The sequence below is a fragment of the Topomyia yanbarensis genome, chromosome 3 (assembly GCF_030247195.1).
Source record: "Topomyia yanbarensis strain Yona2022 chromosome 3, ASM3024719v1, whole genome shotgun sequence".
In the NCBI taxonomy this organism is placed as follows: domain Eukaryota; kingdom Metazoa; phylum Arthropoda; class Insecta; order Diptera; family Culicidae; genus Topomyia; species Topomyia yanbarensis.
In genome coordinates this window covers 346,676,914-346,704,779 of record NC_080672.1, presented here as the reverse complement: position 1 = coordinate 346,704,779, position 27,866 = coordinate 346,676,914, and the positions used below count along the sequence as shown (strand labels likewise).

General features: G+C 36.7%; 1 protein-coding gene across 2 annotated transcripts; it reads right to left on the bottom strand.

Moving 5' to 3' along the window:
- On the bottom strand, window positions 1-27,768 carry LOC131692936 (uncharacterized). Of its 2 annotated transcripts, none has more exons than XM_058980352.1 (2): window positions 27,688-27,768; window positions 1-1,665 (listed from the first exon to the last, which is right to left on the bottom strand). In XM_058980352.1, the coding sequence occupies exon 2, from the start codon at window positions 1,663-1,665 to the stop codon at window positions 583-585; it is 1,083 nt and encodes a 360-aa protein (XP_058836335.1). In that variant the 5' UTR covers window positions 27,688-27,768; the 3' UTR covers window positions 1-582. The 2 variants fall into 2 exon arrangements, with proteins under 2 accessions (XP_058836335.1, XP_058836337.1); XM_058980354.1 differs by lacking the exon at window positions 27,688-27,768 and adding an exon at window positions 2,895-2,970.
- Between the last annotated feature and the right edge of the window lie 98 nt (window positions 27,769-27,866).

Below are 27,866 nucleotides of genomic sequence, written 5' to 3'. Positions count from 1 at the left end.
GACATTTGTTAAATATGAGTTCCCTCAGATTGAGCTGTGATTTTGAGAGCAATTCAAGTTCATTGGCAGTGACACTGAAAACCTTCAGCTCAATCTATCAGCTGGCTGCGATGCATGATGCGATGATTCATGATGAATGATACATGTACCTTAGTCTAATGAACGATGAATAGTATCTATTATTTTGTTTTAATTACCAAAATACTGTCTCCTTGCGCTAAGATTTTGAATCCCTAATCGTTATGTTACGTCTAGATGTAATTCCCGCTCTCTTTGAGGTGGGATTGTCAGTCCGACTTACAACCGCGGCCATTCGTGACAGCCGGGTCATGTTTTAGTTTACGTATACAAAAATATCCTCGATTTAAATATTGCTTGCCAGAAGAGGGGATGCTCTTACTCTTCCTAATCAGAGTAGATCACCCAATAAGCTTTTACTACCAGCACCTTTGTTGAGATTTCTGCTGCTCACTATTTTAAATATTATCACTAATTGATCTAGTACCGAGTTCAAGATAACTGTACGCGGGGTCTGGTGGAATCAGTCGTTGTTCAGGCGGAACTGCTCTTGCTGCTCCCAAATTAGTCCTTTTTGTCCTCATCCTCGTCGAAGAAACCACCGGCAACGGATGTTGCCGATGGTGAAGACAAAGCAAGACCATTTTTGCCAACGATTGCGGTTCCGGTAGGAGCAGCAGCGGCTATACCACCACCCCCGGCAACAGCCAGCGCTCCAGGTTTAACTGCAGCAACAGATGGATCTTTCGATGCTCGAGAAGTTTCCTCGTCATCTTGTTGTCGCTCCTCGACTTCGGATTGCGGTGGCATTGGATCGCTTGGTTCATCTAGCTGTGAACGGCCCTGAACCTGTGGCAACTCCTGCTGCTGTGGTTCCGGAGCTGGTTCTTCATCCAAAGAGCGTGCCCAGGTACGGTCGCCGGCAGGAACTTTGTCTGGATGGGACTCAAGCAGATCGTTCTTCAGCTGAGCAGGAACCAGAGCCGGAACAGGTGCAATCGGAGCAACTGATGTCACAATCTGGGGCTGCAGTCGTTGATGTTCAGCCTCGGCTAGGATGCCTGAATTGGCACGAGCATGAATGGCTTGCAAAGGCTGCAGACTAAAGACAGGACTCAGTGGGTTCTGCAGGGCATCAAAATTTCCATAGAACTGGGGCGTACCGGATAGGATGTAGTATCGATGACCTTGCGGTTGTGGACTGTATTGGACTCCCGCCTTGGACGGAAGCTGTTCGGCATCGGCCGGAATCATGAACGTTTGTTGCTTCTTCATCGATTCTGCCTCAGCTGGAGCCTCGGGGCTGGGTTCCGGAGATTCGGCTGGTTTCTCCGAGTTTGGTGGCTGGAAGAAGTTAACGAATCCCTGCCACCAGGGTGTCTCCTCCTCCTTGAGGGTAATTAGCTGTAGGGGTTTGTCGTGGATTTGACCGCCCAGTGGAATCGATGGGTAGTAGTAGATCAGCTGTTGTTTTGGCTGGATTTTAAGCTGCTGGATCGGTTGAATCAGATGCGGTTGAATTTTGAGGGTCGTTGGCTGGGGCTGCAGCAGATAGTACTGAGCCGGATGGATGATGGTGCTGGCTGGTGCCGAATGGCATCCAACGAAAGCTGCTAGCAGTAGAATCAACGACGCAAATCTTCCCATCTGTGAAGGAGCAAAAAAAGGGATCAATCAGTGCGTGGAATGAAATGGGTCCCGGTTGTTGAACCGAGAATAAAAATAAATTGCAAGAGCAGGCAGAACAAGTTTGCTAAATGCACCACAGACCGGGTTTGGATCAGATGCCGGCAAACGGCAGCTACTTAGTAGTAAGTGGAATGTAGAATGGAGGAAGAGGTGAGCAAAAGAAACGAGATTTCGATGAAAAAGATATAACTTCACATTTTATCGCTTTCCCGGATAGCCAACTGGGGGCTCGCACTGCGAGTTGCAGCCGCAGCTTGTCTGACCGTGATCTTGAACTTGAACTTTTATGCTTCATTTACTACATATCAAATATGAAATGCAAGGTTAATGCAGATTTTTGCAAGCAGGTTTTAACGAGCTAACTACAGCAAGTAAAAACGAGAAAAAAAATCATTGACGTTCAATTTATTATGCCCAACTCTGCTTGTTATGCGCAGCCATGAAATATCTGCATCATTGTAGATTGAACCGCAATATAAATCAAAAATATTATGGCATGCCATCATTCTGAAGCAGCGCAAAATCTGAATGAAAATAATATTTCCACTGTCCTGTTGCACCAAACGCAGCAAAACATTTCAAAGTCATCGCATTCAACCTTCAGACTTGTGGCCACGATGCCCACACTAGGTTCATAATTCCGCGCCAGGCCACGAGCATTCCAGTCGCCAACCGAGAGCAGACCAAAGTCTGCGCTGTCGAAAAGTCCAACTATTTTCACCGAAGCGATTGGCACCGGTCCAACGGAATCGGCAATGCAGGCGCGCTGAAAGCAGGCTCTGTTGCTGCTATCCATTGCCCATACATACACACATACGTACATAATAGTATTTTTATTTCTGGTGGCACGCGGAGAAAACCTTTGACCTTGCCATCAGATGGAATAAAAGTCTTTCGGCTTCCAAAATGCACATACGCGTTTTCAATCTGGAAGCTCCCTGGCTGTTCGTATGTTCTCCGAGGGGAAAACGATGGATCATAGAGAGCCATGTGAGGTATTCTTGAACCCTTGATTGTCAACAGACATAACCCGCAGTATGAGTCTGTAGAGCACAAAAATCGATCCTTAGGAATAATGAACTTATTTTTGTCTGATGGTAGACTCATTACCCTTGTCGATAATTTTACGTAACCGTTATCCGATAAATATGTTGCTAAAACCACACTGCACAAGTATGTAAATATACCTTTATGTTGATTTCAATGAATTCTAAATATCTCTTTAACAGCGATGGGTATGAAAGGGTTATTTCACTTTGTGCGTTGCCCATTTGCCAGCCAGTGGGGTTGGTTTGTGGCGACTGAATGGTTGGATGGGCGCCAAGACTTCTGTGAACCAGTCGAATGCTGACTGACTGCAAACTCCGATTCGTTATCGAGTTTAGTAAACAACCGCCAATTGGAGTCTTTAATAGTACGCCAATGCATTACCGTTGCCATTAGTGATTAGCACATGTAAATGGGATTTAACGGTCAGCATTAGAACAGAACCTGTCCGTTGATTAGATGTTTTAAATACCGGAAACATCCGCTTAGAACGGCTATTTATGTTGCTTAGGAATATATTAGTGACTTAAAAATTATTGGAGTACACGTGAATTTTCTAAGTTGATATATCCTAAACGTGAAAACCCTTTCCAGTAAGCCCTACTGATCTGATAAATGGATTACAAAAGTTCTGAAAAAGTGATAGAGTCTTTGAACTTATGATATCAAAAAGCCCTAGAGATCTCGGAAATTAGCAATTAGAATAAATTAACTCGAAAGAGTGGCTCGTCAAATGCCATTTGCCAACACAACACTATTCGAGTAGCCTTTGTGGTTCCAAATGACTTTGCCTATTTTGGGGACGATTGGATGCTCCCCGGATTTGCGCATTGTGTTTTAAGTTTGTATGGAAATTCGTATGGAAAATAATTATTGTTGCCTCTTAGAAGTTTTAGATCGCTATTTCACTCATTCATTGTTTCCGAAAAGAGCAAGCTGCCAGGATTCAATTTCTTTTTAAGATTTTCAGAGAGAAGGGGCTGAAATTTATTGTTTACTGAGCCAAGGGAACATAAGATTTCATGGTTATGAATGGTGTAGCTCTCTTCAGTTTTTCTGCAAAACGGTTCTCAGACCATCGATTGAGTTCGGTCTTTGGCAACCACCGACGGCGCGTGAATATAGTTTTCGCTCCCGTGGAAATTTTTCATATCATTGTGGTTTTTTATATAATTCTAAGATTCTGTGATTGTTTTCCGATAAATTGAAGTCTTACCGTTCTGAATCCGGTTTTATTGTGATATAAATTTCTCCACTGCATTAAAACAAGTGAAAAGTGCGCGACACAGGGACAAAGTGCTTTTCAATTGCAATATGGAAAATGAAAAAATTTTCAATTGTGTTTAAAGCGACACTAAGAGAAACATCAGTTTCAACCGCAAACTAAGCCGGCTTCAGTATGTTAAACTATCGGAAAGCATTTCAGCAACGTAGGTTAATGGAACAGCTTGGAATTATACGCAATGCACAGTGGTCCATAATGTGAATTTAGAAGGAATTTTAAATTTTTGACGTAGGACTACGTCTTTGTTTTCGATATGGGGGTGCACGTTGCAAATTCTACAAAAATGGTATGCAACGAAAAGGTCCAATTTTAAACGCATATAATTCACCTTACGATAAATTTTCAAATTTTTTGCACATATCGCCCCGAAATACTTCTAAGAATAGATTCCAATAGATAAACCCAAAGATTTTTGATATCATGGCATTAAAAATTTAATGATTATACAACCTTGTCAAAATATATTTACACACAGAAGATAGCGCTTCCCAAGCCCTGTACGACAGATTTGTGTATCTAGCGCGCTACGCTTCTATAAATGACGTCATCATCGACTATTTAAAGAACGGATTTGGCCGGACAAGCTCAGTTGCCTGTCGAAAGGCAGGCGGAGCAGATCACTGAGCTGTGTGTTTTCACAGCCAGTGTAGCTGAGTGAGAAGTCCGTTACACTGCTTGTGGAGGTACGGTATCCAGTGCTGTCCAACATACAACTTGTCCGTTCAAATACTATGCTTTATTAATGTTGTGCTCGCTTCCAGCACACCTTTATGTACAATTATTCGTACATAAAATCGTTTGTACATGCAAGCTCCATTCGCAAACACGGTTAACATAGTGTCGTTGTATTAATTGTCTCTTTCGCTCTACCTATCATCATCAGCGTTGATTCCACCTACACATTTGCCTTAAACATTGAACCCAAGCGCACAATGGGTTCAATGTTTAAGGCAAATGTGTAGGTAGGTATTGCGTGTTTCATTGGAAACGAGCCATTCATTTTGAGGCGACGAATTGAATTGACGCATTTGATAATAAATGCTGATAAACGTCGAAAACTATGTATTACCCAAGTTTAATGTGTGCTAATTATTTACTTTAGCTGAATTTATCAATAAAACTGACTGCAAGCTGTGCTTCTAAAGTTTCAGGTTTTCGAATGTTTTATCTACAATAAGGTTTTTACTCAAAATTGCACCACTTTTTATTAAAGTATCATTCATCCCATAAGAAATACATTGCGGCGAATCGTGCGCCGAATAGCGCTACGAATCTTGCCGCGACGAAAAATAATCGTTGCGTCTCCTTTTGAAAAGCACGAACGATATATCTAATTTGTTAATAAATTGTTAACGGTTGCATAGACTTATCCAGGTTGGTATTGTGCTGCTTTGACGCTTAAATTGGGATGAAAACAAAACTTTTACACGGCGAATTGGAAGGCAAACAAACCGCTTCTGGGCCTGAAGGGAGGGCGGTAGTATAGAAATGCGAAATTTCAGTGTGCGTATTTTAAACGTCAGATATCTCAATGATAGATATCTGTGTTTTCGTTGCACAAAGACAAAAACTTTCTTAGCAACAAATTTACGTGAATCGACGGAAAGCACATCGAAAGTTTATTATTTACGTTCGACCAATTCATTGATTCATTTCGTGATTAATTTCCACTCAGCCTATCCTAATTTGGTACTACTAATAGGTGCATACTGTAAAGTCTATTTATGAATTAATACACTGCCACTTGAAAAACCGTTGCAAAAACGCATCTAAGTCCATAAATAAAATTGTTTTCGATTCTTGTATATTTATGGCGATATATGATTAAGACTACAGCATTTGCTACATTTGTATGCATACTTTAGGAAAGTTACAATAATGGCAACATATAACTAGAATGCTTGGTCTATTACATGAAATGTAATTATATTGTCTAAAATTTTATTTTTCTTCACTGGTCCAGGTATATTACCACACACAATCGTAAAGTTTTTACAAGCTAATCTTATGCTATAAAGATTTAGTTCCAGATATTAGTTCGGTCGCGGTTTTCTGTCTTCTTTCTTCAGATCTTCTAAAATAAGTTTAATCGGATTCGATCACATACTACAAATGAAATGGCCTGATAATAAAGAAGGTTTGGTTCTATATGTAATACTCGATGTCGATTGGTTGTGATTAAACTATACGTAAGAAATATATTTGATTTATTTTTACTATAAATGTACTAAGAAAATAAATATTTTACATTAAGTAGTATAGTCCTACGTCTACAGTTCGTGCAACCCCATAGGGCTGCCCTTTGTAGTTTTTCCTGAAATTAAATGACTTAGCCTTATAATATATTTGGGAAAGGTTCTTCTTTTTGTTAAAACAGATATTATTGTCTAATTTTATCAATATTAAAAATTGAAATTTTTAACGGTTCGAGATAAAGCTCTACTGTCTTCGATGAAGTTGTAGAGCAGCACATTTTATATAAATTTGCTGAAGACATGCAAGCTCTAGCTTTCCTACATTTCAATGCACGAGAATTCAAAATGTATGCTTTAGCGTGTTCTTCAAAAAACGGTTCTATTTCTATAACTTTTGTAGTTTTTTTATACTAAAGTACCCTTTGGACAACTTGAAGATTATTTTAGGGCGCATAATTTGCGCCACTTTTCGTTTTTCTTTTTTCGTTTCAAAGTTATGAGAATTTTTATATAAAAATTTAACTTTTTCAAATACATTATCTTCGATTAGGGCACTTAACATTAAATACCGTTGCTATCATATGAAATAGCATGCATTGAGGTATGAATCACCAAAAATTTGCAAATACGATATTTTATTATATCTTGCAATATTTATTAAAAAAATAGTAAATTTTTAGTAAAAAGTTTATATAACTTTCTAACGGGAGAAGCCAGAGGATCGGTATATTAAGACAAATTGTTCTCCTTCAAAATATCTGAAAGTATTTCTAAAGTAATCAAAATGAAAAATCAAAACTGCAAAACCATTTTTTAAGAAACGCTATAATTTTCATAGTAAATTTCTTATAAAACGGAAAGTACACTACATAGACTTTCAGTGTCTTCAAAAAAAGTTTTTTAAATTTTTATTTTTCTCAAATTTTGAGGAAGACAGCGAAACTCTATCTCGAACCATTAAAAAGTTAATTTTCTGATTTCAAAAAAAAGAACCACTCTACCCATAATAAATTTTTTTTAAAATTTAGAAAAGTATTGTAAAGTACCATATACTATATTTGTTATATTATCCACCGTGAAAGTAATTTAAATATAGTATAAAGGGGCAATTCATAAAAAACAAAATTTTCAATAAAACTTTTTCAGTTTTTATTTTTTTCCAACCAAGATGTTTTTCAGAGGATTCGAGTGTGTATCTTCGTCGCGAGCGGTTGACTCTCGTAGAGCTCCCTTCGAGTCGGTTAATTTTCATCATTTTTGACACAGTTTACTGTCTCCCGGTTATCAAAAGTGTTAATAACGGTGCAATTTAACGATTATACAAAGTGAAGTGGTTTATAAAAGCATTTTTCGGCATATTTTCGACAGACGCGAGTGGTGACAGTTTGTGAAAATTGAATTCCGGCAAATGAAAAAATATCTTTTCCTCGCATTACGGGCCGTCGATTCCCGATGCAAGGACAATAAAAGTGTACAGAAAACATCTAGAAATAGAGATGGGCAATTCGTTCGCGAACGGTTGAAGTGAACTGGTTCTTTGAAGAGAATGAGCGAACGGAAGTTCTTTTTAAAAGAACGGTAGTTCTCAATTCTCTTCAAAGCGAATGAACTGAATATGACCCAAAGCCGTTTAGCGAATTTCTCGGACCGATTTTTAGGCGAACGAATGAAAATGAACTGACTTGCCGTCCCACAAACCGCTCTCTGTGCTCTCCCAGAATAAAACCGGCGAAGAACGACTCATAAGCGAACGACTCATCTCATTCTCTATTTCTCTAGTTTTACATAATGAAGAAATCGCCACCATTGATGAACTTGTTAAGCATACAGATAATAGTTTGGACAGCATCTGTTTGGTTCCTCTCCAAGAATCGAATGTTTTGAGAGACATTCGCTAGATACAAGTAAAATATCAGCTGAACGGAAGAACGGTTCATCTGAACTAGTTCTTTTTATAGAACTGTTCAGTCGGGAATGGTTCTTCGAAGTGAACTGTTTCGCCCATCTCTATCTAGAAACACAGTGTACACTGTAAAAAATGGTGTTTCATAGAAAAAAATTCGATCCGAAAAGTGAAAAAATATGGCAATAAGAAAAATTGACATTCAAATAATTGGCGTTTCACCAGCGACTACCAGGTGTCGTCCAAAATTCTTCGCCCGAAAAATAGGTGGCAAACCAGCCGGTCGGTGCTCAGCTAATTTCGTCCGCGTCCCTTGTCACCTATTTTCTATTGAGTGTTTCATCGGCGGTGCTATCTTTGAAAATGAGCCACCTTGGATATTCAACTTTTTTTTACTGTATTATTTTATTGCAAATGAGTAGAGGTTTTGATTCTTTTATATTCGGTATTGCAGATATTTTGTCGCATGTAAATTTTGGGTGTTCGTTGATGTGATGGCGCTGTAAGGGAACACGTATCTGCCGGTCGGCAAACTTTTCTTTGGACTGAGCAAACTAATTTTTATGTTTCTTTAGGGTTTGTTTTACCAACGGGGGAACTGATTCACAGAGCATTCAATGTGCTTTGGGAAAACACATGGCCTTATTTGAGTGGAATGATGACTTCAATCATGTATAAAGTTTGAGCATTGACAATTCGCGAGAGGGATCGGGGACCGGTTGGCAATTACCTTCAGTTATGTCTGCACGAAGAATAAGTGTTTTGCTGTCATTTTCATTGCTTAGCTTTCAATTCTATCGCATGCCTCCACGCGAGTCTAAGTCTATTGATGACATTTGGTCCTTAGACCGGCGACGACTGGGAGCCATCAGCCTTCTGCCGATAGTAGCAGAATGAGAGTATGCGATCTAGCCGAGAAAACAATACCGTAAAAGTTGTTCGGAAATCAGCGCCAATAAGACTTTAATTTGACTAGTATCGATGATCGCGGGTCAATCCGTACTTAAAATTCGCCGCGGCGGTTTTAATGAATCTAATTTCAAGTTCCGTTATTGGTAACAAGCCCGTGCATCAGGTTGACGATCCTCTGTATTTCCCTTCAATGTTCGATATAATCGAATACGTGTATTTCACAAACGGTCCGATATTGGAAATGGGAAGTACTTTCGTTGATTTATAACATCTAGAGCTATCATAGCTCTCTGTCTGTATAACGTTTTATCACTCGGTAGTTTGCAACCCAAAAAATATATCGTAGAGAAGGAATAGCGAAATTAGTCTGAGTAGTGTCGCAATAAATAGTGATCCGGCTCATTACACAGATAAGATTGGCTTTTCTGGGCAATACTCCCACGATCGGCTGTGTGGATGTGAAATTGCTTTTGTTTAGAAAACATAGGATACTCTCGGTAGATCTTATTTTTCGAGCGGTCGTGTTCTCGAGGGCTAACTGAACTACTACCTAATAAACAATGCTATGCAGATCGCATCGCTTGCTTGGAGCGAATCCTAGACCCTAATCCCTTCCAAACCACCAACTCCGCCATACCTGTGGAAGATTCTGATGAACCTTCTGTATAAGATTCCTCATTTTATTCAAACGATCGCCGGGTAAAATCAGCACCGAAACGATAGAAACCACGAAAAAATTCGTTGTGTGATTGAATATTATTAAAAAATATAAGCAGTGCTCCTTATAGCCGGCTATCCGGAGTTCAAGTTGCTTATTTTGCTAATCGTATTAATACAACAAATGATAAATTTCCCAAATTATCGGCAGCCGGCTGCCCAGAGCAATTATTACATGATAACGCTATTGGCACACTTACTAACAACTCTCCCCATCCCGTGATACATGTGGAGATGCAGAGGATTCCTCGGTCTCTAGTAGCAACATGTATCGGACTAACATTCCTTCCTTTCCCAGAAGATCTGCATTCGGACGTGGCCGGCGTCGGTATTGATCAGCATGCAGGGATCAGAATAGGTTGTACAATGTGGCTCATCATGTTATTCCCAAGCATGTTGTTCCAATGAACATTTTGCAACCTAATTTGGTTCTGGTCAATAACGGAGTAGCAACTACGGGCGATCTCTTATGCTTATGCTTATGCTTATGCTTTTCCAACCAAGATGTTTTTCAGAGTTTTTGAAGACAAACATTTTTTTCTAAAACACCAAAATTCTAGATTCTATTATTCCAAAGATAATATATCAAAAATAGATTTTTTTAAATCCATTTTATGAAATTTAAAAAAATATTGTATTCGCAATGTTTTGCTCAATTATAAATTCAATCATGACCTTTTTTATCGTTGAAGAAGAGTTATCTTTTGTTTGCCCTAATGAGTGATATTGTTATGCCAAAAAACCCCATTTTTGGCGAAAAAGTGCTCATAACTTTTCAACAAAAATGGTTAGATGTGTGGTGCCATGAAACAAATTATTCGCCTTAAAGCAATCTTAAAGTTGTCCGAAGACCACTTCAGTTTTAAATCAATACCGCAAAAGTTATTTGAAGTAAAAATTATGACAGATAGAGCTTACATGTCTTCAGCAAACTTTTCCAAAATTTGTCGTTCAACAACTTCGCTGAAGGGCTTTAACTAAGATGATTAAAAAGTTAATTTTTTGATCTCGATAAATTTAGTTGTTTTATCAAAAAGAATCGGCTCACAAACTACGAAAACTTGTCTAAAGACTAAATAAGGTTAAATAGTTTAGTTTTAGTAAAATCTCAAAATTCCAGCTAAATTTGCAATCTGGATCACTATGCAATGGTGAGATCGTTTTATATATACAATATTATTTTTGCACTACCCTTCTACAATCGGGCCTAGAATTCGTTTATTTGCCTTCAGATTACATCGCCTAAGCGGCCCAATTTTCTTTATTTCCGTTATTTCAGAGAGTCTTTCGGGGTCTAGGATCCCTACATGTAATGACTGTGTATGTGTAAACTAGACTAGAAAAGGATTCTTAGAGCATCGATAATAGATTCTTTAAACAGCAATTTATGCCAAACAAACTCTAATCGGTGACCACACCGTCGTTCTCAACTTTGTGGGCGGACATGTGAACGTAACGTAAAATACTTGTCACCAGTAATGCCATTTGCTTGCTTCAGAAAGGATATCACTAAACTGAGAAGGGTGTCCCAAATCAAATTGCCCACGAAAAACCGCTGTAGAAAATATCCCATTGGGTATTTTCTTTTGAAAGTTTGGATAGAAGTAGTTTAGAGTGAATTTTTTACATTGTATTTTTATTCTTGTCAGTTTTTCACGAATAACATCTCGAATAAATTGAATGAATTGTTGAAAATCAATTAACAAATGAAATTTAAAAATTATTAAGGGGGGAGGGGAAGGGTATTAGCGCGAAAAAAAATTTTTTTGGTCGTTTTTTAGAACTTTGCGTCAAGCTAATTGATCAAAGCTTTTGTACATTATAGTGTAGCATTTCAATAACATGCTGTAATTTTTCTATGCAAGAATATTGACAAGCGACTCGGTAAGGAAGCTTTTTGTAGAACTTCTCTGGAAAAAACATGATTTGTGGTGTTACCTGCCATTAAAAAACTATTTGCTTTAAGGGGTGGAGGGGGTTCAAGGGTTTCAGCGTGGAAAAAAACTTATTTTGCGAATAATTTAGATCTGGGCCTGGTTCAGGAAACGGGGATGGGCTGGATCTAGGGACTGGTACAGACCTGAAACTGTGCCGGATCCGGAAACTGCCTAAAATTTTTATTTCGCTATCAAACCTACCCAGAGTAGAAATTCGTGATTCCGACTGACTTCTACCAAAATTTGGGCAGATTCTTGCCTGAATTCAGGCAGAATTCTGGAATTGACTCGGTACTAATACTATCATAGAAATCGACCGAATTATTCTACATACGAATTGAACCGAGATTGACACATACTGAACAAGTGTTTGGTTGTGTGATGCACATACTTATACAGCTACCGAAATTCGTCATTCCACGGTTTACTACATTTGCGGTAATACGAGTTTAATAACGCAATGCGCGATAGCGTGATCTGTTAACGAAAAGACAACAGGATCTTACCCAAAAGTAATAAAAACGTACCCGTCGGATTTTGGGTATACAGTTAACTCTCTCTATATCGATATTGAAGGGACCATTGACATAGCGAGAGATCGACAAATAGAACACAATGATTTTCTTTGAGACAACTTTTCCTTCGGGACATCATAATGCATACCGGGAAATGAAGATAGATGCTCGTATTGGGGTGAGTAGGGTAGTAGACGACGAGGTAAAGTGCACACGCACTGAAAAACATCAAGTTTGCTGTTTAAGAAGGAATCCCTTATTTGCAGTTTATCATTCTACCCCACATGTAGGGGAACACGGGGAGACTTGACCAGGTTTTCAGCTAAAAAGGTATTATTCGTGTTCATAATTTTTTGCGGAATTTTTAATTTAATTTTTCAAAAGTTATAAAAGTTTGAGATCGATTTTTTTTTTGTCAAGTCTCCCCACTGCGGGGAGACTTGACCAAGGCCTGGGGAGACTTGACCAAGAGAATTTTGAAAAATCAGAGCAAAAAATAATGACATAAATAATACTGTAATCCTTTGTTCCATATTGTCGAGGCCATTAGGTAGCAGTAAAAAATATAAAAGGGTTGTATTTCATAAATTTCGACTGTGTTTAATGCATTTCCTTTTAAGGATTAACTGTACTGCTTACATTGCCTATTAACACGCCACGAAATCAGTCATATTACTATTAACTTTGTTTACTAGTACAACAAGATATAGACTGATGTCTGATGTGGGATTTTTTTTGTGACGTGATTAACACTACCAGTAGGTACGACAGCATAGTAAATATCAGAAAAAATTATCTTTCATCGGCTTATTGCCACTTGGTTCTTCCCATAAAATCTTGGTCAAGTCTACCCAATATTAGTTATTGCGTTCAATCTCGTACAAATTTTAGTAAAAACTATTTCAATGTTCCGATTTGTGTAAAATTATTTCACTAGTTCATAAAGTATAAAATAATGTATGAGTACTTTAAAAATAATGATTAGGCGAGTAGATATGTCCATACAAAGCTTGATAAAAAATTACATCATTTAACGAAAATTTATTAAATACGGAATCTTTTCTATAAGAAAAGAATTTTTCATTCCATACTTTTAAAATTATCTTAACGGACCGAAACTAGCCTAAAAATATTCTTGAATTTTTTAAGAACCTAATAGAACACGTCATAGCCAATAATAGAATTCTGCGCTTGGTCAAGTCTCCCCATGTTCCCCTAATTGAAATTGTTTTGACCACGAAAGTATGACTTCCGTGCTACAGATGGCTGCATTTAAAATTTTTTATGGCATTAAGTCAAAATTTTGAACCCAAAAATGCATAATTTCTAGAAAACCTCGATATATGCAGTTTAAGATGAATTCGTTTTACAAAGTCTCGTAGGAAAACATTGAATAATGTATGCGGAATGAAATTTGGACAACGCTTCCAGCATTAAAACAAAAATGCAAGCCTGTGCAAGGCACCATTCTAAACGTCATACTCTAGATACACTTATTTTAAACATCCAGTGTTAATTTCAACCCGCTAGGAGATACCATGTGACCAAAATCGTCGCTGCTGTGCTATCTTATGACAAACGTCATTTTGAGGTAAACTGAGTTAAATATGCCATATTGTTGGTCTAAAAAATCTCTACAAAATGGCGTTTTCGAAATTTTGACATACTACTTGGTTACTGTGGTATAGCGAGAAACGTGCTGAGAAATTCTGTGATATTTGTTTAAAATGGCTGTGTCTGGGCATTGGCACAAGTTATCTTGATGGATGAGATGTTTTTCTATGTAAAAATGTCTGAGAAACACAATAGCAAAATCATTTTCAAAATAAAAATACACGAAATGTGAGAAAAAAGTAATTTTAGTTTTAAACTGGAAATATAGCATATTTGGCAACACTGTATCCAAAAACCATTATTTTTTCTAGTTTCCCTGACTCATTTCCTTTAAAATGCATCTCACCGATTGTTTATAGACCAAATGAAGCCAAAGATATAAATAAAAGTTAATAATTGATGATTTTTTTTCTATGGAAAATTTTCCAAGCACGATTATGACACGCCATACAAATTTTGTCATCAATACACACCTATGATACGTATGAGTGCGACTTTTGTTTACATGTTTAGCAAAAACTCGTAATATAGTCAACCGATCTTCATAATATTTGAGAGATTAATACAGAATAGACAGAAGCATAAATTGTATTCTCTGGATTCAGTTCGGTTTCGACTTGCGTCGTGATCGGGTGTGTTTTTCAAGCGATCCGCGAAGTTCTCGTGTTTTGACTGAAAGTTCCATTAGACAATATCGAAATTGTTCCTCAAAGGAAGAAGCGTAGCTCTTACGCTAGTGAAGCAGATGTCTTCAGTAACTTTCTGAACGACTACCCCCGCCATAAAGTAAATCGGATTGAGGCAATCGGAAACATGACGAAAAGAGCGAGTAAATCGCCATCTTGTTCTTCCCAACAAACCCGACAGGAAAAAAATGGTCGAGGTGACCAACAAAAAAACAAAAATCCGATCCCTGTTACAAATCAATACGACATTCTCAGAACGGATGATCCAAACAAGATGGACGATGAAACGGGTACCCAATCGGCCCAAGCTACAAAGACTATAATAAGAGCTCCTCCGATAATCATTAAAAACGCTGTATACAAGGATGTTGTAGACATGAAAAAACAATATCAGCTGGATTTCACTGCCAAAATGATTTCTCTCGGAATAAAGCTGACCTTTCCATCTCTTGAAGCATACAAGAAGACAAAAGTGAGTATTCTGGACTGTAGAATGCGGTTTTTTACATATGAAACAGAAGAAGAGAAAACGACAAAAGTTGTTTTGTCTGGACTCCCAAAGATGGATTATCTCGCTCCTGATGGCGATGAAATAGGCCACTTGAAGGCTGTTCTAAATGAGGTTGGAGTAAACCCAAGCGACATCAAACAAATGCTTGTTCGTCGACAACGATATGATGGACAGGCTCTGTATCTTCTTTATTTCAAAAAGAAAGAGTTCGATATGGAGACGCTACGCAAAATACGTTTCCTAGATGGAGTATCTGTAACGTGGTCATATTACCGAAAAAAGGAATCTTTAAGGTTCAAGTTACCTTTTTTGAGCATGTATTAGTTTTGAACGCTGGGTAGTATGGGTAGGAAAAATTGTGTTCAGCGTTGCCACCGGATTATACATTTAAACCTTTTCAAAACTCTAAAAGAAGAATATCAGCCGATTTATCAGATCACAACGATTCAAATCATACAAAATAGCTGCTGGAAAAACTATCGGTTTCGCTAAATGGTGCTTTTGAAAAAGTGGCTGTGATTTTTTGTCACACTACCACACCGTGCTGGGGCATGCAACACAACAGCGCAATGAAAAAACCACAGCCACATTTTCAAAAGCACCATTCAGCTAAGCCGATGGCTTTTCCGGCAGGTATTTTGCATGAATTGAATCGTGATGATCTAATAAATCGACTGATATTCTTCTTTTAGAGTTTTGAAAAGATTTAAATGGATAATCTGGTGGCAAAGCTGAGCACAATTTTTCTTACGCACACTACCAAGCCTTGAGGTAACTTGAGCCTTAACTCAATGCCGAAACTGTCAAGCTTTCGGCCATGGAACGAAGCACTGTCACCTGCCTCCAAAATGCATCGTCTGTGGCAACGACCATTCATCATCTTCTTGTGAACTAAACCGAAAAAACAAAGACGAAACCCAACCTGCAATTACTGACGACCAACTGCATTGTGCCAACTGTGATGGAAACCATACGGCAAATTTCAAACAATGTCCAGCAAGAGACAATTACAAGCGAATAAAAGATGTCATCAACAATAGGAACCATCGCCGAGTTCAAGGTCAAGCACCACGAAGGCCAACTTTCAACGAAGAAAACTTCCCTAAGTTGCCAAGCACGCAACAGTCAAACGACGCATCAAACAGTCAAGCATCACCAAGCTACAACCACGTGTTTCGTCAGCAGCCGCCAGGATTTCGGTACAGCGGTGTGCTTTCTGGACATCACAATCAACACTCGTCGGGTACAGCCGATTTGTTCACAGCGGATGAAATGGTAACTATTACGATGGAGTTAATGGTTAAATTAGCACAGTGTAGAAACAAGTTTGACCAAATCAAGGTTATGACTGAACTGGTAACAAAGTATGTTTACAATGGCTAATTTAGATGAAAAGCTGAAGGTTATGATTTGGAATGCACGCAGTATTTCAAAAAAATATGTAGAAACGTTCTCATTTATCTCTGAAAAAGATATCGACATAGTGTTGTTCGTTGAAACATGGCTAAAGCCTGACCAAATTTTGACACACGCAGATTATAACTGCATTTGTCTAAGTAGATCAGATAGAATTGGCGGGGGAGTTGCTATCGCAGTGAAAAAATCTATTCAATTCTCGGTTTTAGAGCAATTTAACACCAAAATCATAGAATCCCTTGGCATCAAAGTTTTAACAAGTGGCGAAGAACTTAAAATAATCATTGCTTACTTTCCTGGCTCGACTAAAAGAAATGATCTAGATACTTCAAACATGACCTGAAATTGCTTACCAATGAAAGAAACAGCTATTTTCTATGTGGAGATTTTAACGCTAGGCATAGAGCATGGAATTGCGCGAAAGCTAATGGAGCAGGAAAAATACTGTTCGAAGAGATGTGCATTCGTGATTTTACAGTAAATTTTCCAGACTCCCCTACTTATTTTCCTGCTGATCCACGGGGAACTCCTTCAACTCTGGACTTATTGATTACAAATGGCTTACATGATATATCATCTCTAAAAACTGAAAATGCTCTCAGTTCTGATCATATACCTGTCTTATTTGATATTGTCGTGTCAGATATTGCTATAAATGACCCTCATCTCGTACCATGCTATCAAAAATTTAACCAGAATGTGTTTCAAAAGTACCTCAATGAAAACCTGGATGTTCAAAACATTTCAGAGGAATCGTTTCGCAACAATGATGATATTGACTTTCACGTAGATACACTAATTTCATCCATAACGGAAGCAAGCAAAAAAGCAGTGCCCATGGTTCAACCTTATCGTTACAAATTTTCTATTTCGGAAGACATTCGTAATCTAATTCGCTTAAAAAATACCAGACGAAGAAAATATCAAAGAACAAAACACACGTACTTAAAAACTATCGTTAACGAACTAAATGACCGAATACAAAGAGAAATCAGGTTATTGAAAAATAAAAATTGGGAAATTATGATAAAAAACATCAGACCAAATGATAATAAAGTATGGAAAGCCTCTAAGTTGCTCAATAAAAAAACTAAACCAATACCAATATTAAACTGCGATTCAAAAAAATATATCAGTGATGCTGAAAAAGTGGAGGCCCTCGGTGTTCAGTTTCAAGATGCTCATAAACTAACGTTAAACGATAAGTCACCCAAAGAAAATGAAGTTAATCAACTCTACGAACAAATTATCCTGAATAATCATGAAATAAATGAAAATAAGTCCACATATACTACTATCTCTGAATTAAAACGCATCCTGAAAAAACTGAAAAAGTCAAAATCACCAGGACCTGACACAATAAACAATGTACTGCTCAAAAATTTACCTCGAAAAGCAATAATATACACTTTACAAATCTTAAATGCTTGCATAAAACTTTCATATTTCCCGACCGCTTGGAAACATGCAAATGTTTTACCAGTTAGTAAACCAGGAAAAGATGCAACATTAGCTTCAAGCTATAGACCTATCAGCTTATTGAATTGTATAAGTAAAATCCTAGAAAGGATTCTCTTGAATAGGATAAATTCGCATCTAATTACTCATGACATTCTTCTGAAGGAACAGTTCGGATTCAGAGCTCACCATTCTACAAATCACCAACTAGTTCGTATTGTAAACCACATTCAAACTGGGTTCGCCAACAAAAAGTCCACCGGGATGGTGCTTTTGGATATACAACGAGCATTTGATACGATTTGGCATAAAGGATTAGTTTTCAAATTATCGAAATTTAATTTCCCAACGTATATGATCAAACTGATTGCTAGTTTCATAACCAACAGAACCTTTTGTGTAACATACAACAAATCAAAGTCCCGCAGATTTGAAATACCAGCCGGAGTGCCACAAGGAGCCGTTTTATCCCCCACGCTGTTTAACATATACACGTCGGACATTCCCGACCTAGACGATTGTATTCTTTCATTGTTTGCTGACGATACTGCAATAAGTAGCACTCACGAAGATCCTGTAATAGTAAGAAACAATTTGAATGCAGCATTAGAAACTATTAATAACTATTTCAAAACCTGGAAAATTAAGCTCAATCCGACAAAATCTGAAAGCATATATTTTACAAAAAAGCGAGCGGCCAAATACTTGCCCCATCGCAAACTGATACTAGATGGAAACGAGATTGAATGGAAAGAGAATGTGAAATATTTGGGGGCAATACTCGATAAAAAATTAACTTACAAAGATCAAACAAATTACGTAGTTGATAAATGTAACAAAAGCATTAGAATATTGTACTCCTTAGTGAATCGCAAATCCAAACTGAACTTCAAAAACAAGTTGATGTTGTATAAAGTTGTTTTCAGATCCATTTTATCATACGCTTGTCCTATGTGGGGTAATTGCGCCCAACTTCACAAAAAAAAATTACAAATAATTCAAAACAAATGCTTGAAAATAATTTGTGATCTACCGTACGATTTCAGCACATTTGAACTGCACCGATTGACAAATATTGAAATGTTAGACTCATTCATAAACAAACTCATCGTAAAATTTAAACAAAACTGTAGTACTTCCGCTAATGAACTAATATCACAACTTTATAGAAACTAGTTTAAAAATCCATGTAACTGGTTTAGCTTTAGGTTTAGGTTAGTTTAATTATTATGAAAATTTTACAGTAGGTTTTTTTTAGATAAGTTTTTCCTCGACAATATTGAAATAATAGAAAAAACATCAACTTCATTATATCACAGTATATACAAATGTAGCATAGTTGGAAAGCGTAGGCTGAACTCTAAACTGTATTCTATAGTTATGTATAATTTATCGAAATTCAATCAATAAAGTGTTTTACTACTACTACTATTCTCTGGATTGTTTCTACTATTTACCAATTGCAAGATATTCAATCTCAAACTTTAAAAATCGTTTTTCTCGAAATGTGCAAAATGGCGCTTGTCATAAGATAGCACAACAGCGACGAAATGGCAGCGAACGCCTAATCTGGCACCTAGCTATTATGCCAAAAAGAAGTTTTGGCGCATTGGAGGATTATGGCATACTTTTTGTACAAAAGGCTGATAACCCTCCAAATGTACCACAACTACGTCCAACTGAGGATTTGTGGAATAATTTGAAGCAGAGAGTATATGCCAATAATTTTCGACATAAAACTAACAAACATGATAGTCAAAATTAAGAAAGAAATTAAGAATATGCCAACATCAATTTTTTCAGCTCCTTTGCAAAAAGATCCTGCAAACTGTCATAAACCTTTTCGAATGGGCTCAAATTTTTTCTACATTAAGTTAATAAGCTGACAAATGTTTTCATATAGAGAGAACATTCAATAAAGAGTTTTCTACAAAAAAATTGCCTTTTGGGTTTTGGCCAAATTTTATTCCGCATACGTTATTCCCTTTACCCCAAATCATGTCTTTACTGCCCCTACATGCAGAATATTGATATAGGACTTAGCGCCCTGATCACCAATTTTCATTTCATTATGTATATGCTTTGTGATGTCCTGAGAGAAAAAAAAACACATCGACATAGAGAGAGAATAATGCAGGCAAATATAAAGCTAGGTCCATCGAGATAGGGAGATATCGAGATAGAGAAAATATCGACATAGAGGAGTTTTTATATGTGCGATCTGAAGGGACCCACGAAATATTCGAGATAGAGAAAAATATCGACATAGAGAGAGTTAACTGTATATGTGGAATCAAAATATCTACTCCGGATCAACTGGTACCAATGGTGTTAGTTTTGATATATCCTCTAACTAACAGCAAGTTGCTATCAGTTACTGACGAGTGGGACATGAAGGTTGCATACTCGCAGGCGTTTGGACGATAATGCCATGATGTTTCTCTTTTGGCATTTGAGTGACGAATAATTGAAATAGACATGGGGCATCCAGTGTTTTTTTTTGTTGTTGGAGGCAAACCACTGTGACTAGTATTTAGATCTATTGTGGTATGCCCCTTCCTTAATACAAGTGTACTATCTACTATCGTATGAAATTTATTACCTGCTTGGAATTTGCAGTCCAAATATCAAAAGGCTCCAATGTTCCTTTACCGAGGACTCTTAGTCTTCCTTGTATCAATGCACTGCATTCGCAGAGCAGATGCTCTGATATTTCACTTTCAGATCCGCAGACTCGGCATGTATCGTTTGTAAGCTTATCAATTTTCTTAAGATATTTGTGTAGTTTTGAGCGACACGTAGAAGCCCTTAACGTGTTGAGCGTAGCCTGACTATCTGTGAAAATGCAGATACTTGCATGTCGGTATTTTCTTTTCAGACATACGTAAGTGCATTCTAGTATAGCATATATTTCTGCTTGAAAAACTGTCGGTCAGTATCTCATTGGGATACTAGCGTTTATTCCTGGTCCTGTTATACCAGATCCTATCAAATGGTTCATTTTAGACCCATCTGTGAAGAAAATTACTGAGCCTGGGCGGAGACTAGGGTTTGATTTGTTCCAAGGTTGTCCGTTCAGGCTCCATAATTTTGTAAGTAGTTTTAATGTTCGACATCGCAAGCAACCAGTCTTCATTTGCAATGACGATGTTATTTATAGGAAAAAATTTCAGAACCGCAAGATGTCCTGTTAAATTTCCAAAAAAAATGCTACAATGTATGTAATGCTTTCGATGAAGTACTTCGCATGGCACCGGTTATCCCTCCACAAGCACGTCTTTGAAGTTTTCCTAGCTTTTTTAGTTATTGAGCTATTGAGCTAAACCTAACTGTTATTTCAGAAAAAAATGTTGTTTAGTTCGTAGGAATCGAGTACTGACACAAAACCATGCACTGCTAGGCCCCATGCCAAACTGATTCAGACATCACTTCGTTAAAAATTTAATAACGTCTTTTAACAAAGCCAGATTGATTAGCAGTCTTCGGCAAAGTTATAGACAATTGAATTATCTTTTTTATTTTCACTTCCTGTGATCATACAATGCATACAGTGTCACCTAACGGTGAAAATGCGAGATATTGGATTTTCTCCATGTAAATTGTCGAAAAATCCCATGCAAACTTTAGGAGTGTTGGTCCGGTAGCTAGACTTGTTCGATTTCCTTCAAATTTGGAGCAAGTACTCATGGTGGGACTAGAAATCGACTCAGGGGTGGGCCGATTGAGTTATTTATTATTTTTCTGGATAGTCTACTGCCCACTCAAAGAGTACTAGTTGCCTTGCTTATAACCTACTCAATGTGCGCATTAAAGTTTAGTTTTTTATTTAGTATCAATCCCAGATACTTTACCTCAGAGGACATTTCAATTTTTGTTCCGTTGAGCAAAAGTGTTGATATCGAATATTTCCTTTTTCGAGTAAATGGGATTATGATTGTTTTGGAGGTATTTATGTTCAGGCCCTCTTTTTTACATCACTTCGAAGTGAAGTTCAGTGCATATTGCATTCTATTTGAGATAACATAGTCCATTTTTTTCCAAAACTGCCTTTTTTGCATTTTTCAATAGTTCCAAGTAATCCACGTGGACTGTCATTTGAGAAATTAATTTTTAGATTCTTTGATATTAGCAGTCAAAGTTGACCATGGAGATAACTCCAACACTTGTTGGCTTCCAAAAGGGGCTAAACCCGCATTGTGTCTTATGGAAATTCGAGTTTTCTCGTTCGTTTTCCGAGGTTCTTAGAAAAAAGTTGTCTATCGATTCGCCATCAGTAAATTTTGTATTGTAGTTCACATATCGTTGAACTCAATATAATACTGTTTTTAGTTGGATTGCATTGTACGTTAACGTTTCTGCCCAAACAGTCGTTCCTGAAGGTGAGTGCTGCTCACATGATTGCCATATATGGCCAATTCCACCCAATATATATTTCTTGCACGAATATATATGGTTAAGCGTAATATTTCGAAAATTCTAGTGAAAGTGTCATATCTCTACATAGAAAGTTGACCGTGAAATAAGAGATCAAGAGAAAAACGGTACATAGTGGTCGGAAAATTAAAAATTATCTTTCGTTATAGAGTTATGGTAGAGTTTCTGTATGATACTTAGCGCTTTATTTAGTTGCATCACACTAGTTCGAAATTCAGTCGCTAGGGTGGCTCTGTTATCACTTTTAACAAAGGTATATATATATATATATATATATATATATATATATATATATATATATATATATATATATATATATATATATATATATATATATATATATATATATATATATATATATATATATATATATATATATATATATATATATATATATATATATATATATATATATATATATATATATATATATATATATATATATATATATATATATATATATTTAATGGCCCGCCTCTTACCCCCACACCAAAAGGCTCGCACAGAGAGCCCCCTGGTAGTGGACACATCAGTTCTCAGCGACAAAAAAAAGGCAACCCAAGAAGAAAAAACTATTCGCGAATACGCTGAGAACAAAAAAGACAAAAAAAATACGTGAAAGTAACCGGCACAATAAAGATATTAGAGTTAAATGCAAGAAAAATAACTGCATCGAGCTCCCAGTGGAACGATGTTCCTTTTAAGGGGCTCTCTACAGTATTTATGATAGATACAGAAAGTGTTTTTTTTCTAAATTCTGGTAGGTATAATTATTATTAGAATAATGCACATAAAGAAAACTTTTTGGTGAATAACTAATTCTATATTACAAATTCTCTAATTTTATTTTTTAAAAAACATTTCAGCCTTGTTTCGAATTGGATGCGATTTGTTATTTGTATTAACTCAGTAGGAAGCCGATTATAGACCGTTGGCCCGATAAATGAAATACGTTTTTGACCAAGGTTAGTGGAGGCCCTGGAGCGTTGTAAACTATTGGCTTGCCTGGTACTATACCCACGAGTGCCTGTGGTGAAGTGTAAATTATTATGCGCTATTGGGTTATGCAGAGCATTAAAAACATACATTGCTGTTTGAAATTCTGTCAAACCAAGCAATGGCAAGATGTTATGTGAATTATTGCTGTAGAGTAGCATAGTTGAATACATAACTGGTTTCTTAAAAATAATTTTAAGACATCGATTCTGAAGAGTTTGTAGTTTTTTTAGATTTGATATGCTGGCACGCCCCCATACTGAAACAAGATAGTTTAGTAATGAATGAATGTGTGCATAGTAAAACTTTAATAGCACGTGCAGAGGTACAAAAGTACAAACCCGGCGCATAGCCCCACATAATGCAGCCACTTTTTTTCGAGAGATTTTAGATGGTCGTTCCAGGAAATATATATATATATATATATATATATATATATATATATATATATATATATATATATATATATATATATATATATATATATATATATATATATATATATATATATATATATATATATATATATATATATATATATATATATATATATATATATATATATATATATATATATATATATATATATATATATATATATATATATATATATATATATATATATATATATATATATATATATATATATATATATATATATATATATATATATATATATATATATATATAAATGTGGTGTTATCAAAGAAGTTGCAGGTTCTATCATTTTAAATGTATCTTTTGAAGATACAAACTTTATAGGTCCTATATGTTTCGATTAAAAATTTTACTTACAGATTATTTTTGCAAAAATTCGCCATATTTCAATTTTTTGAGGACCTACAAAGTTGGTATTTTCAGAAGATATAATTACCTGACATACAAGTTTGTCGTAGAGACCATCTTTCTATCACGTTCCATTGAAAAATTGATAACAGCGCCGCCCTAGCGACTGAATTCCGAACTAATAAGAAATTATCAAACAAAACTTTGCCAAATACACCATAACTCTAAAACAAAAGATAAGGAAATGACATGTGAATTGTGGATTAGCCCCTTTCGGATGCTAGGTGCCCCCGGAGTTACCCCTCGAACTACAAAAATGCTCGTGAATGGAAAGGTAGCTCATGTAATGATCTCATTTTTTTTCTAGACAACATTGGTCAACTACTAAGAAAATCGTGTGTTTTAACAATAAAAAATGTAAATGAAATGCAGAAGTTTTTTTTCATTTCCTGTAAAAAATGCAAAATGTGGGTTAGCCCCTTTGGGATGCCAGCCATCCATTTGTTGCGACCAGATTTGCTACTTGAGTTTTTTCTTGGTTACAAATTCTAATTGGCTAACGTTATGAATTGTCTAAAAAGAAAAATAATTACCATGGATGTTATTTAATTGTGTACTACATTGATAAAAAAATAAATTAAATCATACACAAAAAATCATTCGTTGTTTCGTGAAGACAGTGAAGGTGTAGTTTAACTTTGCGAGTTTATTCACAATCACGTATTACTGTTCTCCCATCCATTCTGGTAGTCAAACGGTGGGATAGCAAAATTCTTACAAGTTTCCTATCTCATGCCTCCACGCGATTCTAAGTCTATTGATGACATTTGGTCCTTAGACCGCAGAATGAGAGGGTGCGAACAGAATGAGAGGGTGCGAACAGATCTAGTCGAGAAAACATTGCCGTAAAAATGAATAGTTGATCGGAAATTAGCCCCAATACGACTAATCTGACTAGTATCTATGAACACGGCTCAATACGTATTGAAAATTCGCCGCGTCTGTTTTTATGAACCTAATTTAAAGCTCCGTTATTGCTAACAAGCCCGTGCATCAGATTAACAATCCTTTATATTTCCCTTCAGTGTTCGGTATTATCGCTCGTATACTTGTATTCCACAAACAATCCGATATGGAAAATAAGAAATACTTTCCTTGATTTATAACATCTCGCGCTATTTTTGCCAGTATAATATGCTGTCACTTGGTAGTTTTCAAGCCAATAAATATATCGTAGAGAAGAAGTAGCGAGTTCTGTCCAAATACTGTTGCAATAAATAGTGATCCGGCCCATTACGCAGATAAGATTAGCTTTTCCAGGCAATACTCCCACGAACGGCTGTGTGGAGTTCAAATTGTTTTTGTTTAGGGAACATAGTATACTCTCGGTAGCCGGCTGCCCAGAGTTTAAAAATAACCAAAAACTAAACAAGATCATCTCTTTTTCGAGTGATCGTGCACTCGAAGACTAACTAAACAACTACCTAATAAAATATGCTTTACAGGTCGCATCGTTTGCTTGGAGCGAATCCTAGACCTGATACCCTTCCAAACCACCAACTCCGCGACACCTATGGAAGAGTCTGATGAATCGTCGTCCTTCCGTTAAGTAGGTGGAGCATCAACACTTCCTGTCTACCTTATCCTTTATCCTTCCCCGTGAACGATGGAGATGGGGGCGGCCGGCAATGATGGCTATCATGCTGTTGAGGTTTTAATATGGGTCGGATTGGTATGAATTCCTACTTACCACTTCCTAAGCAACTCTTATTAGATAATCAGCAGTCAAACATGATGAAGTCAGTGTGCAATCCGCCAAAATCATCGTCACAACGCAACGCAACGCAACGCAACGCGAGTTTATTCACAATCACGTAAAGAAAATCTTGAACAATTTACTATTTACTAATTAACGATGCAAAAAATCACAATAAATAAACAAATCGAGAGAAGTAGTTAAAGTTCTTTATCCAGAGCTGTGCTGCAGCCTAGGGTAATAAATAAGCGTCAGTAGAGCGGGTTGTGGTCTCCGTTATTCCACTTGCTCATGATGTGATCGGTTTCCTAGTACATTAAATAAATAACCGTCTGAAATATTGAACATATTCAAAAAAATTATTTCAACCTCCCATTTTTGTAACGTGAAAATGAAACTGTACCATACTATAGAGCTGCTAATGACTTTTAAAAAATGTTTCCGTAAAAATTATAATAATGCATACTTCTCTAATGATTTTGAAAACTGCTCACAACGTTGGTGTTAGAAACGATCTTTCAACTATTTTTTGAAATAATTGAGATTGTATGGCAGTTTATTTGCTGCTAATCAATTTAGGAAATAATCATTTTGTTGTCAACACTAAGAGAATATATTCATAAATCGCTAAGAATTAGTTTTCGTAATAACACGAAACGACTGTCGTTGCTTATTACGAATCGGCTTCATTTGGCAAACGATTTGTTCGCTAATATATACGAAAGTCTATAATATTTACGAGCACGATTCGTCCAATCGTCAACGTCAAAAAAGCTTCAATAGAGGTAGCAAATGGTGTCGTTGTTGCTATACGTCAGACAATTGTTGATCATCACGATGGTCAAATAGTCAATAACCGTATCTGCGTCCGCTGGTTTCAGAAAGATTTCCTGAACCTCCTTCACTTCAAGTAGATCTACAATCCGGAGCAGTAGGGATTCGATCGGATTCAGATGAGCCAAGTTTTCTCTATTCCGGGATAATTCATAATGAAACCGAGCTCGTTCCATATTCTGCCGGAGCAATGCCAAAATAATATGCTAATAAATACGAAAACTTTTCTAAGATGAACGAAAATGAATGTGCGACCAACGAAATCGTTCATACCATACACAAACCCTTGTTAAAACAAAAGAAAAAATTCGTTTCATTCACGAAAAATAATTTCATTATCAACGATAACATTCGTGCAATGTACACCAAATATGTAAAATTTACGAACAGCTTCGTTCACCAAGCGGCCATTTTGAACAAAACCTACTATTTACAATGAACTGAAAATGCTTCGTTGCAGAAAACGACGAATTAACTAATATTTACGAATTTATATTGTCAGTGTAGCTTTTAAACTCTTTAGGAAGGAATAGGAAAATGTTAATTATTGAGAGAAATCGAGACCCTTGTTACCGGTTTTGTTCCAGAATATCGAGGCAATTAATTTAATCTCATCAAATATGGAGACCCTAATTAAGTTGAGTATTTAATTCACTAAGCCGCAGTCACGTTCAAAAATCCCTTTCAAATTTCAAGCAGTAGGGGATTCCCGATTGATTGGTTTATGCTCAAGAAGATATTGAACTGCTAGAAAACACCATTAAATAGTGCAATAATTAATTTATAAAATTATTTTTCAAAACACACTCAAATATTTTTTGTCATAACGCTTCTATCAGAAATTCACTTATGAAATCAAATCGAACCACATTTACATATTAAAACTCACTTAAAACCACCGATTTATTATACCAATTGCATAGATCCACTGCTAAAATGTCATAGCTTGCTACCACTCGATCCTGCAAGTTTCCTTACCTTAGCACTCTTTCGTCAAACTGTCTTCGCTAGTTCAAACTACTAGTCCAACGTCACGACGACTAGATCTGGAGTCTATCCGACACTGACTGGAAGTGTCTGGCGCAGCCAAGCCCTTTATAAACTTCCTCTACTGCCATTAGCGTTGGACGACTCAAACTAGCCACGGCCACGGCCTG

Excerpts from the sequence above, each read along its gene's own strand:
- LOC131692936 (XM_058980352.1), bottom strand. The coding sequence starts at position 1,665 with ATGGGAAGATTTGCGTCGTTGATTCTACTGCTAGCAGCTTTCGTTGGA.